This window comes from Ranitomeya imitator, chromosome 1, assembly GCF_032444005.1.
Source record: "Ranitomeya imitator isolate aRanImi1 chromosome 1, aRanImi1.pri, whole genome shotgun sequence".
NCBI lineage: Eukaryota > Metazoa > Chordata > Amphibia > Anura > Dendrobatidae > Ranitomeya > Ranitomeya imitator.
In genome coordinates this window covers 666,440,671-666,464,494 of record NC_091282.1, presented here as the reverse complement: position 1 = coordinate 666,464,494, position 23,824 = coordinate 666,440,671, and the positions used below count along the sequence as shown (strand labels likewise).

The 23,824-nt window shown below is 45.5% G+C and overlaps 1 protein-coding gene across 1 annotated transcript; it reads left to right on the top strand.

Annotated features, from left to right (window-relative positions):
* The first annotated feature begins 951 nt into the window (after window positions 1–951).
* RTF1 (RTF1 homolog, Paf1/RNA polymerase II complex component) lies at window positions 952–20,163 on the top strand. The gene is made up of 18 exons (XM_069729277.1): window positions 952–1,121; window positions 5,392–5,502; window positions 5,584–5,734; window positions 9,756–9,960; window positions 10,189–10,309; window positions 10,704–10,815; window positions 12,158–12,296; window positions 12,487–12,664; window positions 13,687–13,769; window positions 13,855–13,942; window positions 14,116–14,223; window positions 14,818–14,895; window positions 15,278–15,399; window positions 15,588–15,645; window positions 17,701–17,778; window positions 18,000–18,095; window positions 18,191–18,302; window positions 19,437–20,163. The coding sequence occupies exons 1-18, from the start codon at window positions 1,044–1,046 to the stop codon at window positions 19,541–19,543; spliced, it is 2,025 nt and encodes a 674-aa protein (XP_069585378.1). The 5' UTR covers window positions 952–1,043; the 3' UTR covers window positions 19,544–20,163.
* Window positions 20,164–23,824: the final 3,661 nt, after the last annotated feature.

Sequence of the window (23,824 nt, the reverse complement as noted above, 5' to 3'; positions counted from 1 at the left end):
TGTGTTATATACTACGTGGGCTGTGTTATATACTGTGTGGGCTGTGTTATATACTGCGTGGGCTGTTATATACTGCGTGGGCTGTTATATACTGCATGGGCTGTGTTATATACTACGTGGGCTGTGTTATATACTGCGTGGGCTGTGTTATATACTGCGTGGGCTGTGTTATATACTACGTGGGCTGTGTTATATACTGTGTGGGCTGTGTTATATACTGCGTGGGCTGTGTTATATACTGCGTGGGCTATGTTATATACTGTGTGGGCTGTGTTATATACTATGTGGGCTGTGATATATACTTCGTGGGCTGTGTTATATACTGCGTGGGCTGTGTTATATACTGTGTGGCTGTGTTATACACTATGTGGCTCCTATATACTACATGGCTGTGCTATATACTACGTGGCTGTCTGTGTTACGTGGCCTCTGCTATATACTATGTGGCTGCTATATATATACATAGTCTAGAATACCCGATGCGTTAGAATCAGGCCACCATCTAGTACTTTATAATAATGAAGCTGCTCCATGGAAAATATAGGTGCTACAGAAAAAATATAAACATTTTTGAAATCAGGACAAAAAGATGATTGAGAAAAGTACAAAGTCACCTGCGATGATTACTAAAAACATTTTTTGTAGACCTGTGTAATAGACAAAAACTCAGGAAAAGGCTAAACTACAGTGCAACGTGTAATACCACTACCTATCCAGAAGATGGCAGCACGTTCCCGCAAACCGAGGGGATCCATGTAGTCAGTCGATTGCTCTCGTCTTAGTGGGTCCACTAATAGCTGTGATACAATCGCTACATTCCTACAGAGAACTGAGGACGGATCACGTGTTTCCTCCCCATCTTTTTCGCAGAGAGGCACGTGATTCTTGCGTCACGCCCGCGCTTGGATGCGTTCTTTTGTACGTATTGGCGTCACAATATCCAGGGGCGGGAGAACGCTGAGGAATCGAACACATGCGCAGATGCATCGTCAGTGCTGGTAGAGGTTCCGGCGCCGCGGCCGTGCTGCACACAAGCTGCAGTCATGGTGAAGAAGCGGAAGAACCGAATATTGATCGACTCTGACTCGGATGATAGCGGCAGCGACGACAACCTGGACCAGGTGGGCGACAGATGCTTTGTTGTGGCCCGGGAGCGACCTGGGCCAATTACCCTTCTCCCGGGCCCGGCTGCTGGCGCTCAGGAGCCTTTATGTGGTCGCTGTGACTGTGGGCTCTGTGCACACACGCCGCTGTAATGCCGCAGGAGAAATCCGCGAGGCTCTGCTAGCTCCTCCTGGCAGCGGCGGGCACAGAGCCCCGGAGTGAGGGTAGCTGGGCACCGACCATTCATTGCCCAGGTGACGCCGGGGGCATCTGTGGCCCATCACACCCGGGGCGCTGCTATTGTACCACATCTAAGACTGCCAGACTGCTGGGGGTTGTAGTGCTACACGGGGGAGTGGAGGCTTAATCTGCCCTCACATTGTCTTCATTCATAGGGATTAAACGACCTGCCAGGGGACTGCCTTGCCTCTGCTGGGACCCCCATGCCGGGTGGCTGGGGACTGCCTTGTCTCTGCTGGGACCCCCTTTCCGGGTGGCTGGGGTCTGCCTTGCCTCTGCTGGGACCCCCATGCCGGGTGGCTGGGGACTGCCTTGTCTCTGCTGGGACCCCCATGCCGGGTGGCTGGGGACTGCCTTGTCTCTGCTGGGACCCCCTTTCCGGGTGGCTGGGGACTGCCTTGTCTCTGCTGGGACCCCCTTTCCGGGTGGCTGGGGACTGCCTTGTCTCTGCTGGGACCCCCATGCCGGGTGGCTGGGGACTGACTTGCCTCTGCTGGGACCCCCATGCCGGGTGGCTGGGGACTGCCTTGTCTCTGCTGGGACCCCCTTTCCGGGTGGCTGGGGACTGCCTTGCCTCTGCTGGGACCCCCATGCCGGGTGGCTGGGGACTGCCTTGTCTCTGCTGGGACCCCCATGCCGGGTGGCTGGGGACTGCCTTGTCTCTGCTGGGACCCCCTTTCCGGGTGGCTGGGGACTGCCTTGCCTCTGCTGGGACCCCCATGCCGGGTGGCTGGGGACTGCCTTGCCTCTGCTGGGACCCCCATGCCGGGTGGCTGGGGACTGCCTTGCCTCTGCTGGGACCCCCATGCCGGGTGGCTGGGGACTGCCTTGCCTCTGCTGGGACCCCGTTTCCGGGTGGCTGGGGTCTGCCTTGCCTCTGCTGGGACCCCCATGCCGGGTGGCTGGGGACTGCCTTGTCTCTGCTGGGACCCCCATGCCGGGTGGCTGGGGACTGCCTTGTCTCTGCTGGGACCCCCTTTCCGGGTGGCTGGGGACTGCCTTGTCTCTGCTGGGACCCCCATGCCGGGTGGCTGGGGACTGCCTTGCCTCTGCTGGGACCCCCATGCCGGGTGGCTGGGGACTGCCTTGCCTCCGCTGGGACCCCCACAGTCCTGAGAACGAAGGTTCATTCATTCTTTCTGGGGTCACTGGCAGTCGGCTGGTGGTCAGCACTCCCATTAATGACTAGAGCGAAGGTGTGAATGATCAGCCTACGTTGTCAATGATTGGTGGGGTCCCAGTGGTCGGACGTTTATAACACTGTGGCCATCCTCAAATTTAGGCCGGGGGACGACTTTATCCAAGATGCAGATCGCTGTATGCTGCTGCTGGAATCACTGCGGTCTCATGAAAAATGCAATGGGGGATTGTTTACTTAGTGAGGGCCGTGTCATCACCTAATGATCGCTGGGTCTCACTTTTTAGAGCCCCATGATTTTGAGGATGAAAGCCCTTTTATAGTATTTTCCCTGCTTCTAGCTAGCCACTTTCTTTAGAATGGAGCCAAGTTGCAGAGGGTGACTGGAAATGCCCCTTTACAGTGGCTCAGTGGTTAGCACTGCAGCGCTGGGGTCCTGGGTACAAATCCCACCAAGGACAACATCTGCAAGGAGCCTGTATGTTCTCCCCGGGTTCTCTGGTTTCCTCCCACATTCCAAAGACATACTGAAAACATGACCTGTTGTGGGGTCTTGAGGACTGGAGTTTGGTAAACACTGATCTACAGGAAGATATTTCTTGAGCGAGCCTAGATAGGTCCACCAGGGTCTTCTCCGCCATTATCTTGATTTTATCAAGCCATCAGGTTACCGGTCTTCCTCTTTGCCTTGTTCCTTCCATTCTTCTGACAATGATGTCCTTCTGCTATAATAGAAGCGATCGTATTATCTACTTTCTAAAGGGCTCTTCCCAGCAATAACATTTAAAGGGGTGATCCACTGCCACGCACTCCTACATCAGAGCAATCGTGTTACATCCTCACACATCTGCCAGAGCGCATGTACAAATCACTGGTGTACGGGTCTGTAATGTTCTCTGCACCTGTCACTTCTGTTTGGGAAGTGAGTGGTATCTGATACCCTCACAGGATTAAAGGGGGCGGCTATGTGCACACGGCCAGGGAACGCTGCAGGTTGGACGCTGTGTACTTGTGCAGCGTTTAGATGTTACAGCATACTGGTTTTTGGTGCGTTTTTTTTTTCTGTCCAATTCAATGGGTGAAATGCAGAAAGAAGTGACATGCTCTATGTCCCCCCAAAAATGCTGCAAAGCACAAAATCCTGATGACAAAAAAACAATGTGTGCATGACATTTCTGAAATCTTAGACATAGCTGGTATTGTAAAACGCAGCTGAAAACTAGCAACAAAAAGCCTAGTGTGAACATAGCCTATAAATGACTCTGTACTTGAGAATGAACGTGGGGTTTATTAAGTAAATCGCAAATTTTGATAAACAGTTACGGTACTTTGTAATTGTACCCAATAATGAGAATGAGGGAACACCTATAAGGGTTATGACATCTGCATAAAAAAATCTGCATCAGATTGGCAACATTGCTCCTACTCTGTTGCAGATTTCATTAGGTTGAAATCCGCCGCCGTCCCTGCAGCAAAATCTGCATTAAAATCACTTGCCGATTTCATTACACATTTTTGGTGCAAATGTATATTTGCTGTGTGAATGTAGCCAAAACCAAAAAAGCCAAAACCAGGAGTGGGTGATAAATACAGAAGTGGTGCATATGTTTCCATTATACTTTTCCTCTAATTGTTCCACTCCTGGTTTTGGCTTACAAATACTGATGTAAAATACTGACCAAATACTGACCGTGTGACGGCAGCCTAGAGTCTGTCCATGTTATCGGGGATTATAAAGTGATGGCATACTTCTAGGAGTGCCCAGACCTCTGATCTAGAAAGGAAGGGGCTGCTGTTCTAGTGTGGTGCAGCAGTTCCCCCATACAATAGGTAATGGGGGGCGCTGCTGTGCAACACTTCAGTGTCACATTTTTTTCCATTTGAGATCTCAGAAATGGTCCTCTTTCCCATCAGAAAGTGATGGCATGTCCTAGTAGTACACCATTTTTGTACTGGAGGGCGGCAGTGTGGTCTGAATGTTTCTTAAATGTGAGCCAGCCCTGCCCCATGTAATAGACGCTCATTCTCATCTGCTACTAGATGGCTCATTCTGCGGAGTGTGAACCGCTGACACCCAAAATGAAGGGGATTGGAATTAGGATGCGAGTGGTGTGAGATAATCATCCATATGACCGTGGACAATGTCCTACAAATGAATGGATGCTAAGATTAATGGCACTTTGTGTGGCAATTGTTATTGCCCTTAGATGGGAAAACATTATTATGGCACAGCATTGGCAGCCCCATTGGATAGGTGACAACTGATTGCTGGGAACTACCACAGATCCCGAGAGCCTTAGCATAGTCCCCTCTGAGAACGGTCGAGTACAACCACCACTGCTCCAGTTAAGGTGTATGTGACTGCTGGAGGGGCCGAGCACTGTAACTTACCTACTTGGTACAGATCCCTTATGCCACATCTATCCTTACACCACCAATGTTCATCAAAAACCCAAGAGGATACATTTTTCATTAAAAAATATTGTTCACCTAGGAAACCATTGTCAATATGGGATATATATGGGTATCCTGTATGAATTTCCAGAGCACTTTGGAGGGTGGGCAAGCCTCCTGCTTCACATGGGTTGGAGGGTGGGATGGGGGAGAGGCTCCTGCTGCACACAGGTCTAATGGTTGGGGGAGGCTCCTACTGCAGACATGCATCTTACAGGCATACACCTGAAAATGCAGGAGGATGGAGGGCACTGCTGATTGTACGTATTTCTCAGCTTTTAGGATTCTATTTTGTCAAAGTTATCTAAAAAAGAAAGTAATGGTGAAATTGCTGGGATATTGTATTTTTGTAATTTCTGGCTTTATTGTTCCTTTAAATAACTCCCTCCCCACCCTCCTCCTCCAAAAAAAGTGAATTGTGTTTTTTTTTTTTTTTTTTTTTTTTTGCCTCCTAGGAGTTGTTGTCCCTCGCTAAGCGGAAGAGGAGTGACTCCGAAGAGAAGGAACAGCCAGTGAGCAAACCTGCCGCAACCTCCGACTCTGAAACCTCCGACAGTGATGATGAAGTGAGGAGCTATAGCTCTTATTCTTTATGAGGCAGCATAACTAAAGAAAATCTGACTTTTAAATTCTTCTTCTTCTTATAGTGGACTGTCGGAGGAGTGAAAAATAAGAAAAAAGGAAAACCTGGAAAAGGACTTGACAAGAAAGCGTCCATGAAAAAGACGACTAACAAAGGCGCCTCCTCCGGGAGCTCCGGAAAGGACAGCTCGGGGGAGAGTTCTGCACCTGAAGAAGGTGAGTAGTAAGCTTCATTAGTCTATAGGTCATTAGTCCTACACAAACCCCATATCCAGGTTTGCAGGATCACATATCGATGGCCTATCATTGTGTGATTGTGGAGGGGTCACTTGCATTAGGTTGAGCCCATATCCCCAAGGACCACACATCAGTAGGATCTTCCTTGTAGATGTCCTTTTAACCCCTTTACCCCCAAGGGTGGTTTGCACGTCAATGACCAGGCCAATTTTTACAATTCTGACCACTGTCCCTTTATGAGGTTATAACTCCGAAACGCTTCAACGGATCCTGGTGATTCTGACATTGTTTTCTCGTGACATATTGTACTTCATGATAGTGGTAAAATTTCTTTGATAGTACCTGCGTTTATTTGTGAAAAAAACGGAAATTTGGCGAAAATTTTGAAAATTTCGCAATTTTCAAACTTTGAATTTTTATGCAATTAAATCACAGAGATATGTCACACAAAATACTTAATAAGTAACATTTCCCACATGTCTCCTTTACATCAGCATAATTTTGGAACCAATTTTTTTTTTTGTTAGGGAGTTATAAGGGTTAAAAGTTGACCAGCAATTTCTCATTTTTACAACACCATTTTTTTTTAGGGACCACGTCTCATTTGAAGTCATTTTGAGGGGTCTATATGATAGAAAATGCCCAAGTGTGACACCATTCTAAAAACTGCACCCCTCAAGGTGCTCAAAACCACATTCAAGAAGTTTATTAACCCTTCAGGTGTTTAATAGGAATTTTTGGAATGTTTAAATAAAAATGAACATTTAACTTTTTTACACAAAAAATTTACTTCAGCTTCAATTTGTTTTATTTTACCAAGGGTAACAGGAGAAATTGGACCTCAAAAGTTGTTGTCCAATTTGTCCTGAGTACGCTGATACCCCATATGTGGCAGTAAACCACTGTTTGGGCGCATGGGAGAGCTCGGAAGGGAAGGAGCGCCGTTTGACTTTTCAATGCAAAATTGACAGGAATTGAGATGGGACGCCATGTTGCGTTTGGAGAGCCACTGATGTGCCTAAACATTGAAACCCCCCACAAGTGACACCATTTTGGAAAGTAGACCCCCTAAGGAACTTATCTGGATGTGTGGTGAGCACTTTGACCCACCAAGGGCTTCACAGAAGTTTATAATGCAGAGCCATAAAAATAAAACAAAATTTTTTTCCCACAAAAATTATTTTTTAGCCCCCAGTTTTGTATTTTCCCTAGGGTAACAGGAGAAATTGGACCCCAAAAGTTGTTGTCCAATTTGTCCTGAGTACGCTGATACCCCATATGTGGGGGGGAACCACCGTTTGGGCGCATGGGAGGGCTCGGAAGGGAAGGAGCGCCATTTGGAATGCAGACTTAGATGGAATGGTCTGCAGGCGTCACATTGCGTTTGCAGAGCCCCTAATGTACCTAAACAGTAGAAACCCCCCACAAGTGACACCATTTTGGAAAGTAGACCCCCTAAGGAACTCATCTTGATGTGTTGTGAGAGCTTTGAACCCCCAAGTATTTCACTACAGTTTATAACGCAGAGCCATGCAAATAAAAAATATTTTTTTTTCCACAAAAATTATATTTTAGCCCCCAGTTTTGTATTTTTCCAAGGTTAGCAGGAGAAATTGGACCCTAAATGTTGTTGTCCAATTTGTCCTGAGTACGCTGATACCCGATATGTGGGGGGGAACCACCGTTTGGGCGCATGGGAGGGCTCGGAAGGGAAGGAGCATCATTTGGAATGCAGACTTAGATGGATTGGTCTGCAGGCGTCACATTGCGTTTGCAGAGCCCCTAATGTACCTAAACAGTAGAAACCCCCCACAAGTGACCCCATATTGGAAACTAGACCCCTCAATGAACTTATCTAGATGTGTTGTGAGAACTTTGAACCCCCAAGTGTTTCACTACAGTTTATAACGCAGAGCCGTGAAAATAAAAAATCTTTTTGTTTTCCCACAAAAATTATTTTTTAGCCCCCAGTTTTGTATTTTCCCAAGGGTAACAGGAGAAATTGGTCCACAAAAGTTGTTTTCCAATTTGTCCTGAGTACGCTGATACCCCATATGTGAGGGTAAACCCCTGTTTGGGCACACAGGAGAGCTCGGAAGGGAAGGAGCACTGTTTTACTTTTTCAACGCAGAATTGGCTGGAATTGAGATCGGACGCCATGTCGTGTTTGGAGAGCCCCTGATGTGCCTAAACAGTGGAAACCCCCCAATTATAACTGAAACCCTAATATAAACACACCCCTAACCCTAATTCCAACGGTAACCCTAACCACACCTCTAACCCTGACACACGCCTAACCCTAATCCCAACCCTATTCCCAACTGTAAATGTAATCTAAACCCTAACCCTAACTTTAGCCCCAACCCTAACTGTAGCCCCAACCCTAGCCCTAACCCTAGCCCTAGCCCTAACCCTAGCCCTAGCCCTAACCCTAGCCCTAGCCCTAACCCTAGCCCTAGCCCTAATGGGAAAATGGAAATAAATACATTTTTTTTTATTTTTCCCTAACTAAGGGGCTGATGAAGGGGGGTTTGATTTACTTTTATAGCGAGTTTTTTAGCGGATTTTTATGATTGGCAGCCGTCACACACTGAAAGACCCTTTTTATTGCAAAAAATATTTTTTGCAATACCACATTTTGAGAGCTATAATTTTTCCATATTTTGGTCCACAGAGTCATGTGAGGTCTTGTTTTTTGCGGGACGAGTTGACGTTTTTATTGAAAACATTTTTGGGCACGTGACATTTTTTGATCGCTTTTTATTCCGATTTTTGTGAGGAAGAATGACCAAAAGCCAGCTATTCATGAATTTCTATTGGGGGAGGCGTTTATACCGTTCCGCGTTTGGTAAAATTGATAAATCAGTTTTATTCTTCGGGTCAGTACGATTACAGCGATACCTCATTTATATCATTTTTTTATGGTTTGGCGCTTTTATACGATAAAAACTATTTTACAGAAAAAATAATTATTTTTGCATCGCTTTATTCTCAGGACTATAACTTTTTTATTTTTTTGCTGATGATGCTGTATGGTGGCTCTTTTTTTGCGGGACAATATGACGCTTTCAGCGGTACCATGGTTATTTATATCTGTCCTTTTGATCGCGTGTTATTCCACTTTTTGTTCGGCGGTATGATAATAAAGCGTGTTTTTGCCTCGTTTTTTTTTTTTTTTTTCTTACGGTGTTTACTGAAGGGGTTAACTAGTGGGACAGTTTTATAGGTCGGGTCGTTACGGACGCGGCGATACTAAATATGTGTACTTTTATTGTTTTTTTTTTTTATTTAGATGAAGAAATGTATTTATGGGAATAATATTTTTTTTTTTTTTTTTCATTATTTTGGAATATTTTTTTTAATTTTTTTTACACATTTGGAAAAATTTTTTTTTACTTTTTTACTTTGTCCCAGGGGGGGACATCACAGATCAGTGATCTGACAGTTTGCACAGCACTCTGTCAGATCACTGATCTGACATGCAGCGCTGCAGCCTTCACAGTGCCTGCTCTGAGCAGGCTCTGTGAAGCCACCTCCCTCCCTGCAGGACCCGGATCCGCGGCCATCTTGGATCCGGGGCTGGAGGGAGCAGGGAGGGAGGTGAGACCCTCGCAGCAACGCGATCACATCGCGTTGCTCCGGGGGTCTCAGGGAAGCCCGCAGGGAGCCCCCTCCCTGCGCGGTGCTTCCCTGCACCGCCGGCACATCGCGATCATCTTTGATCGCGGTGTGCCAGGGGTTAATGTGCCGGGGGCGGTCCGTGACCGCTCCTGGCACATAGTGCCGGATGTCAGCTGCGATAAGCAGCTGACACCCGGCCGCGATCGGCCGCGCTCCCCCCGTGAGCGCGGCCGATCGGCTATGACGTACTATCCCGTCCAGGGTCAGATAAGCCCAGGGCACCTCGACGGGATAGTACGTCTAAGGTCACAGAGGGGTTAAATATGACATGTCTAAGGTAATTAAAGTTGCCCTATATTTTGTGAAATCCTATTTCCAGGTGAAGTTTCAGACTCCGATAGTAACAGTTCTTCCTCGAGCTCGGATTCGGACTCCTCTTCAGAGGAAGAGGAGTTCTGTGATGGATATGGGGATGACCTTATGGGCGATGACGAGGACAGAGCGCGGCTGGAGCAGATGACCGAGAAGGAACGAGAGCAGGAGTTATTTAACCGGATTGAGAAACGAGAAGTGCTTAAAAGACGGTACGCTTATCTCTATGTGTACAGGGGTGCGGAGGAGGTGAATGGTCTACTCATGCCGCTCCATTCATTGGATGCTAGGCTGATGAATGAAGCTTAGAACATCGCTTAATGATGTCAAATAGCGCAAAAGTTGGTCCCCCTCCTAAACGGCAGTCTCCTATCAGAGCCTATGAATGGACTAGTTACTTTTTTAATTTCTCATGCTAAAAATTTTCATCTATGTTGTAGGTTTGAGATTAAAAAGAAGTTGAAAACTGCAAAGCGCAAGGAAAAGAAAGAGAAAAAGAAGAAGCACGATGAAGAGCAAGAAAAGAAAAAGCAAACGCAGATCCTGGAAGCTCAGGCTCAGGTACAAAGCCAATATCGACGCAACGTAAAAGTTTCAGCCTGCCAAACACTAATGGTGTGTAATATACATACTGTTAGGATTGGGCTCTGCTTGCTGCTGCGAGCTGTGATCCCAGTTTGTACACTTGTCACTGCCTGGCTAGATTCTCATCTGCTTCTCTCAGTAGAGCATTGAGAAGTACAAGAGAATCTAGTCGGGAAAAGACTACAAGTAAATACATTTGGTGACATAATTGGCTAGGAGCGCTGAATCCTAGCAGTCTGTATATTACACACTTTTAGTATTTAGCATTGTCAAACATCTACCTTGAGTTAGAAGCTTTTTTTTTTTTTTTTTTTTTTTAATTAATTTGAAATTAAAATTTCTTCTTCATTATAATTAAAAAAAATTACAGGTTACGTCTCATAATAAGGAGAGACGCTCAAAGAGAGATGAAAAATTGGACAAGAAGTCCCAAGCTATGGAGGAATTGCGAGCGGAGAGAGAAAAGAGAAAGAACAAGACTGGTATGATGTTCCTCATATGTCCACAAGGATGTGTCGCACAAAAAAATTATTGGCGCCCGCTGGGAGTTGTAGTGGATGATGGGCGGTATTGTGGCTCAGTGGATAGCACAATTAAGGTACCTTCACACATAACGATATTGTTAACGATATCGTTGCTTTTTGTGACGTAGCAACGATATCGTTAATGAACTCGTTATGTGTGACAGCGACCAACGATCAGGCCCCTGCTGGGAGATCGTTGGTCGCTGAAGAAAGTCCAGAACTTTATTTCGTCGCTGGATCTCCCGTGGACATCGCTGGATCGGCGTGTGTGACACCGATCCAGCGATGTCTTCACTGGTAACCAGGGTAAACATCGGGTAACTAAGCGCAGGGCCGCACTTAGTAACCCGATGTTTACCCTGGTTACCATCCTAAAAGTAAAAAAAAACAAACACTACATACTTACCTACAGCCGTCTGTCCTCCAGCGCTGTGCTCTGCTCTCCTCCTGCACTGGCTGTGAGCGTCGGTCAGCCGGAAAGCAGAGCGGTGACGTCACCGCTCTGCTTTCCGGCCGCTGTGCTCACACTGCCAGTACAGGAGGAGTGCAGAGCACAGCGCTGGAGGACAGACGGCTGTAGGTAAGTATGTAGTGTTTGTTTTTTTTTACATTTAGGATGGTAACCAGGGTAAACATCGGGTTACTAAGCGCGGCCCTGCGCTTAGTTACCCGATGTTTACCCTGGTTACCGGCATCGTTGGTCGCTGGAGAGCGGTCTGTGTGACAGCTCTCCAGCGACCAAACAGCGACGCTGCAGCGATCCGGATCGTTGTCGGTATCGCTGCAGCGTCGCTTAATGTGAAGGGGCCTTTACTTTACATTCCTGTAGCTGAAACAGACAAGCACAAAGTCCATGAGGATTTTGTCCCAGTGTCTGCATGAGTTTCCTGTGGTGTTTTCTCCACCGTGTGCCACGCTGCTCTACCAATTTATAATCCAGTTTCGGTGGCTAGATAAGAACTAATAGTTTTGAGTGAGGCTGACCACTGAGGCCCCTCACTGGTCAGAATGGGATTCCTGGCTCTACTACAAGGATGGAGGGAGCGGTGGTCTTGATTGTGCCGTATGATGTACTTATTACAGTCTGCTGGACTGTAGCTTTATATGACCGGCAGTCGCATTGTGTGAATGGAGCTCATATGTTTAACCACCGCTCCATTCACATCTGATTTTGGACCGCGAGTTCTAGCCATCGGTGATAGGTTCAATGGTTGCACCACCTCCAGTCTACCAACCACTGAGATGGTAGCAATATTTTATTATAATGGTAACTAAATTTTTTTTTTTCTCTTTTCTAAAGCTGAGCTTATTGCTCGTAAGCAGCCTCTAAAAACGAGCGAGGTTTACTCCGATGATGAAGAGGAGGAGGAAGATGAGAAGTCTAGTGAGAAGAGTGACCGCTCCTCTAGATCGTCTTCGTCTTCTGAAGATGAGATGGAGTAAGTTTTCAATTGCTGCCATGAATAAGTGATGATCATTACATAATCGAGCAGCGAATCGTCGTCACCATACAGGTTGCTGTACTAAGTGTAAGGACGCGGTGGTCTCCATCCGTACTGCTCTGAGGATTTTCATAGAAATAAGATCTACATGAAAATTCTATAGTTTTAAAATAAAACTTTATTACAGAACCGAAGAAATTCCACCAAAGTCCTTACCCGTTTCCTTACCGGAAGAGCTGAATAAAGTCCGCCTGTCGCGCCATAAGTTGGAACGTTGGTGCCACATGCCCTTTTTCGCCAAGACCGTGTCTGGATGCTTTGTACGGATCGGAATCGGCAACCACAACAGCAAACCTGTGTACAGGGTAAGCCGTGTGTCCAGGCGCTGGAAATCACCATAAGGCAAGGGAATAAATAAAAGTAATAATTTCACCCCTTCCAACTTAGGCTAGTTTCACATTTGCGTTAAAAAACGCAGCGTTTTTAACGCAAATGCATGTGGTGCAAAAAACACGTGAACGCGTGCAAACGCTGCCTTTTTTAGACGCATGCGTTTTTGCATGTGGTAAAAAAAAGTGGCGTTTTGACGCGTTTACATGTTTTTTCCTGCGTTTGCGTTTTTGAAACGCATGATGAGAAGTGTGTGACAGCTGCCAATCATCAAAATCAACTAGAAAACCCACTATAAACAGAAATAGCTAGGGTTAGGATCCCTAGGGTTAGGATCCTTAGGGTTAGGATCCCTAGTAACCCTAGGGATCCTAACCCTAGGGATCCTAATCCTAACCCTTAGGGTTAGGATCCTAACCCTTAGGGTTAGGATCCGTAGGGTTAGGATCCGTAGGGTTAGGATCCGTAGGGTTAGGATCCGTAGGGTTAGGATCCGTAGGGTTAGGATCCGTAGGGTTAGGGTTGGGGGGCTGCTTATCAGTGTGTATTCTTGTGTTTTTCTATTGAAACGCATGCGTTTAAAAACGCATGCAAACGCATGTGCTTAAACGCGGCAAAAAAACGCCGCTAGAAATTACTACAGGTTGCATTTCCGCAACAAAACGCAAGCATAGAAACTATGCATGTGTCGTCAAAACGCATGCAAAAAAAGCATGCGTTTTTAATGTTAAGTATAGGAAAAAAACGCATGCGTTTTTTTTTGCGCTAAAACGCAGCGGCAAAAAACGCAAATATGAAACCAGCCTTATCCTCCTTTGCCGTGGAGCCAGAAGTCAATCAGGTACTGTGTGCCCAGTGGGCGAAGGGGCCAATCTGAGACCCCTTATGTCAGCTTTACCATGCACTCCCTTCAGAGTATTAATGCAGATGACTGGAGAGACAGCTCACACAGGGCACCTGTTCTGCACGGTTTTTATGTGAGGTCTTTCTTTCTCAGGTGGCCGAAATCACTGGTGTAGTGGAAACGGCAAAAGTTTACCAACTAGGCAGCACAAGGACAAACAAAGGTCTGCAGCTCAGGTAATGCCCCTCTGGACATGTGGCTAGTAAGGATTACCCCCCCCATCATATCTGTGACATGCTTCTGCTTCCATTTTTCTTTTAGACATGGGAATGACCAGAGAGTATTTCGCCTAGAATTTGTGTCCAACCAGGAGTTCACAGAAAGTGAATTCATGAAGTGGAAGGAAGCTGTGAGTACAGCCTTTTTATTTCTCTCCCAAAGGTGTATTCTGTAATTAAGTGGTTTAGTCTGTTCTGTTAACACCAGAACCTGGCACAGTCTGTTCCAATAAGGTTTGCCATTTGCAAGGGTTACACTTTTTTTTTTTTTTTTGTTAGTTTAAACCCTCTTTCTGATCCGTAGATGTTCTCAGCGAGCATGCAGCTCCCCACACTGGACGAGATTAACAAAAAAGAAGTAACGATTAAAGAGGCCATGAACTACAAGTTCAATGACCAGGACATTGAGGAAGTAAGTAGTCTGTATTTGGCCTATGCAGACTGAGATCCCTGATGCGGACCCACTCTTTCCACCCAAAACTTTGCTTTGGGAACACCGCGACTCTAAGCATGTGCAGTGTGACCTGAAGCTCCAGTTATGTAGGTAGAGGTCCACTTCGCATGGTCAAAGTCACAGCGTTCACAAGCGGGCACTAATTAGTGTATAGGTGTTTATCCAGCGCAGTGTTATTCCCCCTGCGTGTTAGGTATCTTGTATGGAAGTGTAGTGTGGTATAGCCGGTCGCTGTCTTCTCCCAACTTCATCCCCGCTCCGGTCCACTACCTGCCGGATCACTCAGTGGTTACATTGTGGAGCGGAGGTCACTTTCTGAATATTCTATGGCTAGAAAACCTCTACAACAATTGTAGGTTTTTTTTTTTTTTAATTAACACAATTTCTTTTAGTATTGTAATTATATGAAGTTTAGTGTTGTCAATAGTAGGAGTCAGTGCTCCCAATACTTAGGAAATGTTTGCAATGTTTTCCACCTGTCATGCAATATGTCTTTTACTGTATCCTGTTATTTATGGCTCACCATTGCTGCGGTTCTTAAACCTGTTGCAGATTGTAAAAGAAAAGGAACGGTTTAGGAAAGCTCCCCCTAATTACGCCATGAAGAAAACCCAGCTCCTGAAAGATAAGGTATAACCATCACTTACTGATTAAACTTCCTAAAAGAAAGCAAGACTTTTTTTTTGTGTTAAAACAATGGGTATTTCCAGAAGACTTTCACATCACATGTAGCAAACGGTGAAATTGTCTGTATTATTATTATTATCCTGAAGCGCTAATCAATCTTTCCCTGAAATATGGTCTAGGCTGATTTATGAGCACATCAAAGTTCAGCTTTGATTCCCTAGTAACTCATTCTGTAGTCTTCCCTGTACTGTAATACATAGAGGCTGCAGAAGCCAAATAGCCAATGTTTTTAATGATTTCTTATTGCAAAAAAAAAAATGTATTTAATAATATATAAAAAACAGCCCCAAAACCTTACTGGCTTTACAAATTGACATTGTTTTAGGCCATGGCCGAGGAGGCTGGAGAACAGGATAGAGCTAAACGGATACAAGACGAGCTGAATGAATTGGAGGAGAGGGCTGAAGCTCTAGATCGTCAACGGACGAAGAATATTTCTGCCATTAGGTGAGGATGAGTGATGGTCACTTCATTGGGTCGTATTTATCAAAACTATGTGACAGGAGATAAATGTCCCAGCCAGTTATCACATTGAGACTTGCGAGTGATCGCTAAAACACATATTTTATTCTTTACAAATCAATTTTGTAGTTTTGTCACGTATTTAGTATTTTACACTGTCTTGTTAATTGCAGCTACATTAATCAGAGGAACAGAGAGTGGAACATCGTGGAGTCTGAGAAGGCCTTAGTGGTGAGTTTACATTTGACTAATTCCTGACATTATCTTTTACAACATCTGCTGGAGTCATGGTTTTAGCACTAAATGCATGTCTCCTATCCTCTGGGTGATTGCTGGGTGTTCCTCAGCCCTGAGAATGGAAGTAGCACAGCATTCTGTTCTCTGGATAGGGCCCTGTCCTATAGGTGCAGTATCACAGCCTTCTGTTCTCTGGATGGGGCCCTGTCCTATAGGTGCAGTATCACAGCCTTCTGTTCTCTGGATGGGGCCCTGTCCTATAGGTGCAGTATCACAGCCTTCTGTTCTCTGGATGGGGCCCTGTCCTATAGGTGCAGTATCACAGCCTTCTGTTCTCTGGATGGGGCCCTGTCCTATAGGTGCAGTATAACTTCCATACTTGGTATAAGCCCTTTATCACCAATTTTGAGGATTGATGATCTAAGGGCTCAGTAAGAAACCCACTTTAACTGAGACCTTTTACTAATGGGAATATTGAAGCTATTTTCATTAAAGTGGTGTAAGGCTGCAGTAGCATCATACGTAGTGAAGAGGCAGTGACCCACAAAGTTCAAGCACAAAAGTCTCTTTAATGAGTTTCCTCACAGCAATAAAGTCCAATTCACAGAAATGCATATAACTTCAGTGTATATTATCTGTATTCAGTTTACACCAGTTCATAGCAATACATATCATATGGCTTTAGATTTGCAGTCCCTAAACAGGCCAGACTTCACTTGTCCAGTTTCCCTGGGCGACCGCACGCCATACTAGTTTCCATACGTCTCCATACACACAGCCTCATATGTTGCAGACACTACACATGCCAGCCTTCCTCTGACTAGTTCCCGTGGGTGTCCTGCATCGCTGTATCACAGTCTCTTACAGTCTCTTTACTCACACAGCCGTGCATAGCCCAGGATATCCTCCGGATAGCAGCCGGGCACCATATCCACCTGTTTGCAATCGTTACACATGCTAGTCCTCTTTCAGGCACAGGACAGCCACCTCTGGGCACAGGACTGTCCACATTCGACTCCTTTGGGCACAGGACATCCACATCCGGGCACAGGACTGTCCACATCCGAGATCAGTACCATGGACAACTTTCATCACTGTATACGCTGCGGGTGCCAGGCTATTCAGCTGCCCTGGGTGCTGGCTCCCCTGGCCTGTGCTTCCATGCACTCAGCCAGCGCTCTGCAGGCCTCTGCTCTGCACACCAGCACACACCAGACTGACACAGAATGCACCTCACACACCCATACCTCTCACTGCAGGGCTTTTAACACACACAAACCTGTGGCCTACAGCCACATGGAAAATCTGGATCGGAAATCCGTGATTCCCATGCACACCTTTGGATTTCATGCGTCTGCATGCACGTTCTGGGGAGCACAAACAGCGCCCCCTAGCTGTAACAGAGGTCACAGCCTCACGGGCGTTATCCCGGACTTTTAGGGGGTTAAGCACTCAACAGCAGGTATTTACTGACTACAGTGTCCTGTGATCTCTCCTCGCTGCTATTCTCCTCCTTCCTGTGACTTCATGTCAACGGATCAGTCTCTTTTTTTTTTCTTTTGCTTCGCTCTGTCAACAAGGTGTCACTGCTGACGTCAGGTTGACAGCTGGCTGTCCACTATATTCGGCTGACCTGGATGTCCGTCAATAATAATAATACAAAAAAAAAAAAAAAAAGTCCTGGATAACTCTTAAGTTGGATGTTTTTTTATTTTTGTTTTTGCCCTGGATATTGGTTTTATAAAAAAAAAAATGCACGTTTAAAGCAAAAACATTAGAAATGTAACAGGCCTTCTGTTTGCAGTGGGCACTCCATGTATGTAAAATTTCTTATCTGTAGAAGACTGGTTTTGCACGTCTACTTTTCCCGGTCTGTGTATTGAGTCCCATAGCAGCTGCAGGTCTTCTGATCCGGACTCAACAATCTAGGAATATACAAAGCTGTTGAGTTGGGATCAGAAGACCTGGTGTCGGTAGAAGACGGTGAGGCTTGGAGGTGTGAATCCGGGCTTAGTGTTGTAGTTTTTCTGATGGTACCTTCTTTTGTAGGCTGAGTCTCAGAGCATGAAGCAGCAGCAGATGGATCCCTTCACCAGGAGACAATGCAAACCTACGATGGTATCCAATGTAAGTGATCTTACAAAGTCGTCCTTCAGTATCATTATAGGAAGCCAGTGACCTTTCAGGACATTACTCTAAGATGGTCACTGGTAATCTCTGATTGTTTAAGATTTGGGGTAAACGTCTCATTTTTATCCTTCTGGACTAGTTATATAATGGGTAATGGAAGAGCAAAGACCCCAAAAGAAGCAGAAAAAAACATTAACCGGTTTCCCTTGAATTCCCAGTCCAGGGACCCTGCGGTACAGGCTGCTATCATAGCGCAGTTGAATGCCAAGTATGGATCAACGGGAAACCCCGAACCTGCTAAAGATAATTCAACAGTAAGAGCCCATCTCATGTCTGCTATCAGCGGAGCTCAGGACCACCTGGGCGAGATCTCTGTTCCCTGTAATCCGAATTCATCTTTATCTTCCAGAATGAAAGCAGAGATAAAGACGGCAACACAAAGTCAACCAGCGACCTGTCAGAGGACCTATTTAAAGTGCATGACTTTGATGTGAAAATTGATTTACAAGTCCCCAGTTCAGGTACATGAGTATAGTCTTTAAAGATGTTTTTCTGACATGTTTTTTATTATATTTTCACAACTCTACGTTCTAAAATTCAGTGAATTTCCTGTGGGTTCATGGAGCTCACTGCACCTCTAGACAAGTTTGTAAAATTGGGTCACTTGTGCCCAAACAGTGTAAACCCCCACATCAGGGACTCTGCAAACGAGACATGGTGTCCGCTATCGATTCAAGCTAAGAGATTGGTAAAATGAATGGTGTCTTTCAAAAGTACGGCTCAAGCCCTCACACAGCTATGTAGATGGAAAAGAAAATCAGAAAAGTTATGGCTCATGGTAAAATCACCAGGTAGTGAATTAATGGAGGTTACCAATGACTTCAGCAGAGTGTGTCCAATGCAATGTCTTCCTGCTGCTGTTTACTGCCCTCCCCAGAAAAGCTGCGGCTGTGTTTCCCTGCGCATTCAACTTTAAGGTCATCACAAATCAGGTGTGAGGAGCTCCCTGCTTCAAACCCAGAGCCTTGGGCTACTTTCACACTAGCGTCGTTCTCAATACGTCGCAATGTGTCGTTTAGGGGAAAAAACGCATCCTGCAAAGTTGTTTGCAGGATGCGTTTTTGCCCCATAGAGTAACATTACCGACGTATTGACACACGTCGTGCGACGGTTGTGGCGGACCGCCGGGAGCAAAAAACGTTAAATGTAACGTTTTTTTGCTGCCGACGGACTGCTTTTTCCGACCGCGCATGCGCAGCTGGAACTCCGCCCCCACCTCCCCGCACCTCACAATGGGGCAGCGGATGCGCCGGAGAAATGCATCCGCTGCACCCGTTGTGCGGCGCAACAAACCCTAGCGTCGGAAACTCGGCCCGACGCAGTGCGACGGGCCGAATCCGACGCTAGTGTGAAAGTAGCCTTAGAATTAGCTCACTGATGCAGTCTGTTAACTCTTTCTCCATCCAGCAATAAAGTGCAAACGGTAGACATTTTTATTTTTTAATGAAACCGAATTCTGATAATGATTTAAGTAATAAGAGTACAATATTTAATCCCCGAATGTGACAAAATACCCTGTTTAACCTTGTATTTACATGAACGAGAAAATAAATTCTGTAATATGTAATCTATATATTTTTTTTTTTTTTTTGTAGAATCCAAGTCTCTTGCTATCTCTTCAAAAGTGCCCGCTGCTAAGGACGGAGCACCCCGTAGATCATTGAACTTAGAGGACTACAAGAAAAGAAGAGGACTTATCTGAAATAATTTGACCGCTGCTCCGGTCATTGCATGTTTCCATCGTGTTCAATCAGGTTTTCTTTTTTTCTTTGTTTTTTTTTATTCCGTCTTCTATCTGTCTTCACCAGACTGGAGCAGCAGACTGAAGAGAAGACTATACCACCTGAAAATAAAATTGTAAATAAACTGTATATATTATACACCATGTCTTTTCTTCTTCTGCCCCTTTTTGGATTGTGGATTTGTGACTGAGTTTACTCCTAAATTTTCTTTTTCTTCCAACCCGATCTTTTTTCGCTCCAGTATTACAAGGTATTTTAGCAATTGTGTGCAAAAAAAAAAAAAAAAACTTAAACTCCACACCAGACTGTGTAAGCGCCCTATGGGTTTCCACACAGGATGAGCTGGTTTCATGTTTTACCAGCACCCAGCACTTTCCCAGAAGGAAAGATTTCGGAAGAACATGGCACTGCATTTTTGTTACAAAAGGAAGTTTTTTGTTTTTCCCCCATCTTTATAAATATATATTTTTATTTTTTTTCAGCTGCAATCAATGATGTTTATGGCTGTTTAAACTTCTATTAGCTGTAAATAAATACCTACAACTGAAAGGAAAATCCCATTAAATGAATGTTCTTACAATCGTGTGTTTTTTCTCTGTTTGTATATTCAGGACACAGTGCTCAGCCTTTTCTGTATACCGTATACTTGGTGTCTGGCAGATGGATTTGGACATGCCTGATGCCGATCACTACCTCCTCTGCGCACAAAGCACATGTGCATGGTGCAGGGAGACCCCGCTCTTTACAAACCTAGTGGGGAATTTATTAATTTAGAGAAGCTTGTATGCAAATTTTGGCATGAGCCATATTGACAAACTACAAAAAAAAGCCTCACGTTTTTGTGCCACTTTTCAGAAATTGTGAATCAAGTTGTTGGGAGTTCAGAAAGAGGGGCTTAAAGGGAAGCTGTCTGCAGGTTTTTGCTATTTAATCTGAGAGCAGTTTTGTATAGAGTGGGAGATCCTGATTCCAGTGCTGTAATTTATCAGGTTGTGTGGTAGACTCAATTCAATGGTTTGTGTTATCAGGAGGAGAGTAACACGACAGGACTACATCTCACATGCTGAGCAGTCCAGCAGCGGACACCGCATTAGATACGCTACCCCTTGTCTACATTTGGGTACGCCCATCTTATTTCTTGTGACCTCCCTTCCGGGCTACATATACTAGATACGCTTTAGGGTACATCCCTCATATCACCCCTGTGACGCTTACACGAAGTCATCTACGTTAGCCTTTTCTTCTATGAACAAGCTGAAGCCCTACACTATATGATCTTTCTAGACGTATGGTTGCATCTGGGAGATTACTCTCCCATGAGCCTCTACAGAGTGAGCCCATTGGCCTATTGAGGTGCAGTGACACCACAAGAGCAGTCGGTTTACTAAGGAAGGTCTTGTTCAGACCAAAACGTTTATTTGGCTCACAGCAATCTGGCATCAACAACCATAGAGGTCTTCAGGTGACCTCTGGTTGTTTTGCCAACGCACCGATGACCCCCGATCATGTGACAGGGGTCAGCGGTGCGCACGTTTCCGGCTGGATGGCTGTTCAAAACAGCTGACATGTCCCGGCTTTGATGCGGGTTCACCGCCGGAGCCCATATCAAAGCGGGGGTTCTGACATCGGACGTAATATTCTGTCTAATGGCAGAAAGGGGTTAATGGTATGCAGCAAAAAATTTGTGTAAAATAAAGCGTACTTTCTCTACCTAATCAAGTTGGGATAGAGTGAAAGAAACATTAGGGGACTGTGACGAAAAGCCCCCATGAGAGCTGAGCCAATATGGATGGTCTCCATTGTTGTATCATGGTGGTCTTCTTCCCGTGACAGATTGTCGCTTGGAGAGACTACATCTGTAGTGAAGTGCCGTATGGAGCCACTGTGAGGTGAGATGAGAACCTGTCTGCTGTACAAGCGCTGTTCACATTGTGCTGCCTGATAGAGACTTTGCACAAATGATGTGTAAAACGTGATGCTTAGGATATGTTCCCATGGTCCGTAATCAGCATGCTTTGGATGTAGCACATGTCTGCTTTGTCCAAAGTGCTGCCGACTTTTGAACGCAGGTGATTCCGTATGTGTTCATTGAACCGTGCGCAATCCCCACGTCCAATACATTGGATAGGAAATTTATCTTGTGGAGACGGAACGTAAGATAGACATGCTGTGGTCTGGAAAGATGCACTGCATGTCCATCTCCACAGGGAAGCCGGAGGCATCTGTGCACGCATCGTGGACATGGGATTTCTTGTAATCCCATCCATTGTGCTGTAACATCTGGACGCTGCGGATGTACGCAGCATCCAACCCAGTGTTTACTGGGCGTGGGACCATACCTTAAGGGTATGTGCACACGTTGCGGATTCACAGCCGTTTTCCATGAGTTTACAGTACCATGTAAACCTATGGAAAACAATCTACAGTGCACATGCTGCGGAAAAAAAAATTAACGGAAACTTAGCATTGTTTGTTCTGCAGCATGTCAATTTTGTGCGGATTCTGCAGCGGTTTACACCTGCTCCATAATAGAAAACCGCAGGTAAAATCCGCAAAAAAATGTGGTAATTCTGCAGGAAATCCGCAGTGCGACTTACCTGCGGATTTACCAAAATCATTCCGGAAAAATCCGCAGAGTAATCCGCAGCGTGTGCACGTAGCCTAAGGCTACTTTCACACATCAGGTTTTTTGTTCCAGGCACAACCTGGCTAATGTTCCAAAAAACGGATCCATTGCAAATAGTGAAAAAGCTGATGCAACGGATCCGTTTTTCTGCCGGATCCGGTTTTCTATTTTTAACATGGAGTTTACGAGAGATAGACAACGGCTCCGTCACTGCGCTTTTTTCGCCGGACAAAAAAATGATTCTGGACGTTTTCTCCGTCCACCGGAAATGACTATTTGGACAGATCCGGAAAAAAAAACGGATGAAACGTCTGGCCATCAGGCGCAATCTGGCGCTCATACAACTCTGAGAAAAAAAACGGATCCTTTTTTTAAAACTTGTCGGAATGTGCCTGAAGCAAAAAACCTGATGTGTGAAAGTAGCCTAAGAGGTAATGATTGGGCAGTGAAGTGGGGTATTTGTGCTTGTACAGTCCTCAGTACATTTGCATCTCCAGGGTTATCGTCCTTCACGTGACCTTTGTTGGCGTGCCTGTATGTATTCCTGGCCTGGCCTGTTCTGTTTCCGTAGAGGTTCATTGATTTGCAGGATACAGAGATCGGAGATGGCTGCACTCTGCTGTACTGTAGCTTTTGATGACACGTTCATTTTACAGTTTATTTTTATTGTGCTCACTAGTTTATTTAAACTAGATGGTGACCCGATTCTAACGCATCGGGTATTCTAGAATATGTATGTATGTAGCACAGACCACGCAGTATATAGCACAGCCCACGCAGTATTTAGCAGTGTGGGCACCATATCCCTAGTAAATAAACAAAATAAAAAAAAGTTATTTACTCACCTTCCGGCGGCCCCCGGATCCAGCCCAGACTTTAGCATTGCTTCTCACGACGCTCCGTTCCCAGTAATGACTTTCGGCAATAACCCGTGATCATGTAGCAGTCTCGTCATCATCTCGTGAGACCTCTATGTGATCTCGAGTCATTGCTGCAATGCATTCTTGGGACCGGAGCGTCGTGAGGAGCGGAAAAGGGTGCCGCGGACGCCGGAAGGTGAGAATGTTTGTTTTTTTTATTACTATTTTTAACATTCTGTTTTTACTATTGATGCTGCATAGGCAGCATCAATAGTAAAAAGTGAAGCGGTGTTTAAATCCCACCCCAATATCGCTGATTGGTCGCGGCCAGCCGATCTGCGGCCAGCCGATCTGCGACCCGGGATTTCCGTTACGGAAGTTACAGACAAACAGACAGAAGTACCCCTTAGACATTATATAGATAGATATAGAAGGGAGGGTTGTTAACTTGAGAAATGATCTTTCTCATTAAAAAGGTAGGGGGACACAGTATGGTGGGCCTGGGCCGGTCCACTACAAGGCTCACACTTGGGAGAGGAGGGGATGAGAGGGTTTGCTTGGAAGGGTTGTGGGAGTTGCTCTGTCCTGTGGGTTATATACTCTCTCCGACACTACCTTTTTAGGTCTGCTGCACTTTTCACATTTTTTTAAACTTTTATACTTTAAGTTGTAGCGGATGTCCCCCATCTTGCTTCACTTATCCCCTGGAGGCCATATTGTGCACGGCCACGTTGTATACTTGTCCTCCTTGGCTG

Bases quoted from the DNA above. Each gene is read 5' to 3' on its own strand.
- RTF1 (XM_069729277.1), top strand. From the start codon at position 1,044: ATGGTGAAGAAGCGGAAGAACCGAATATTGATCGACTCTGACTCGGAT. The intron at 10,310-10,703 runs GTACAAAGCCAA...AAAAAATTACAG, and splicing joins TCCTGGAAGCTCAGGCTCAG to GTTACGTCTCATAATAAGGA. The intron at 18,096-18,190 runs GTAAGAGCCCAT...TTTATCTTCCAG, and splicing joins CTGCTAAAGATAATTCAACA to AATGAAAGCAGAGATAAAGA.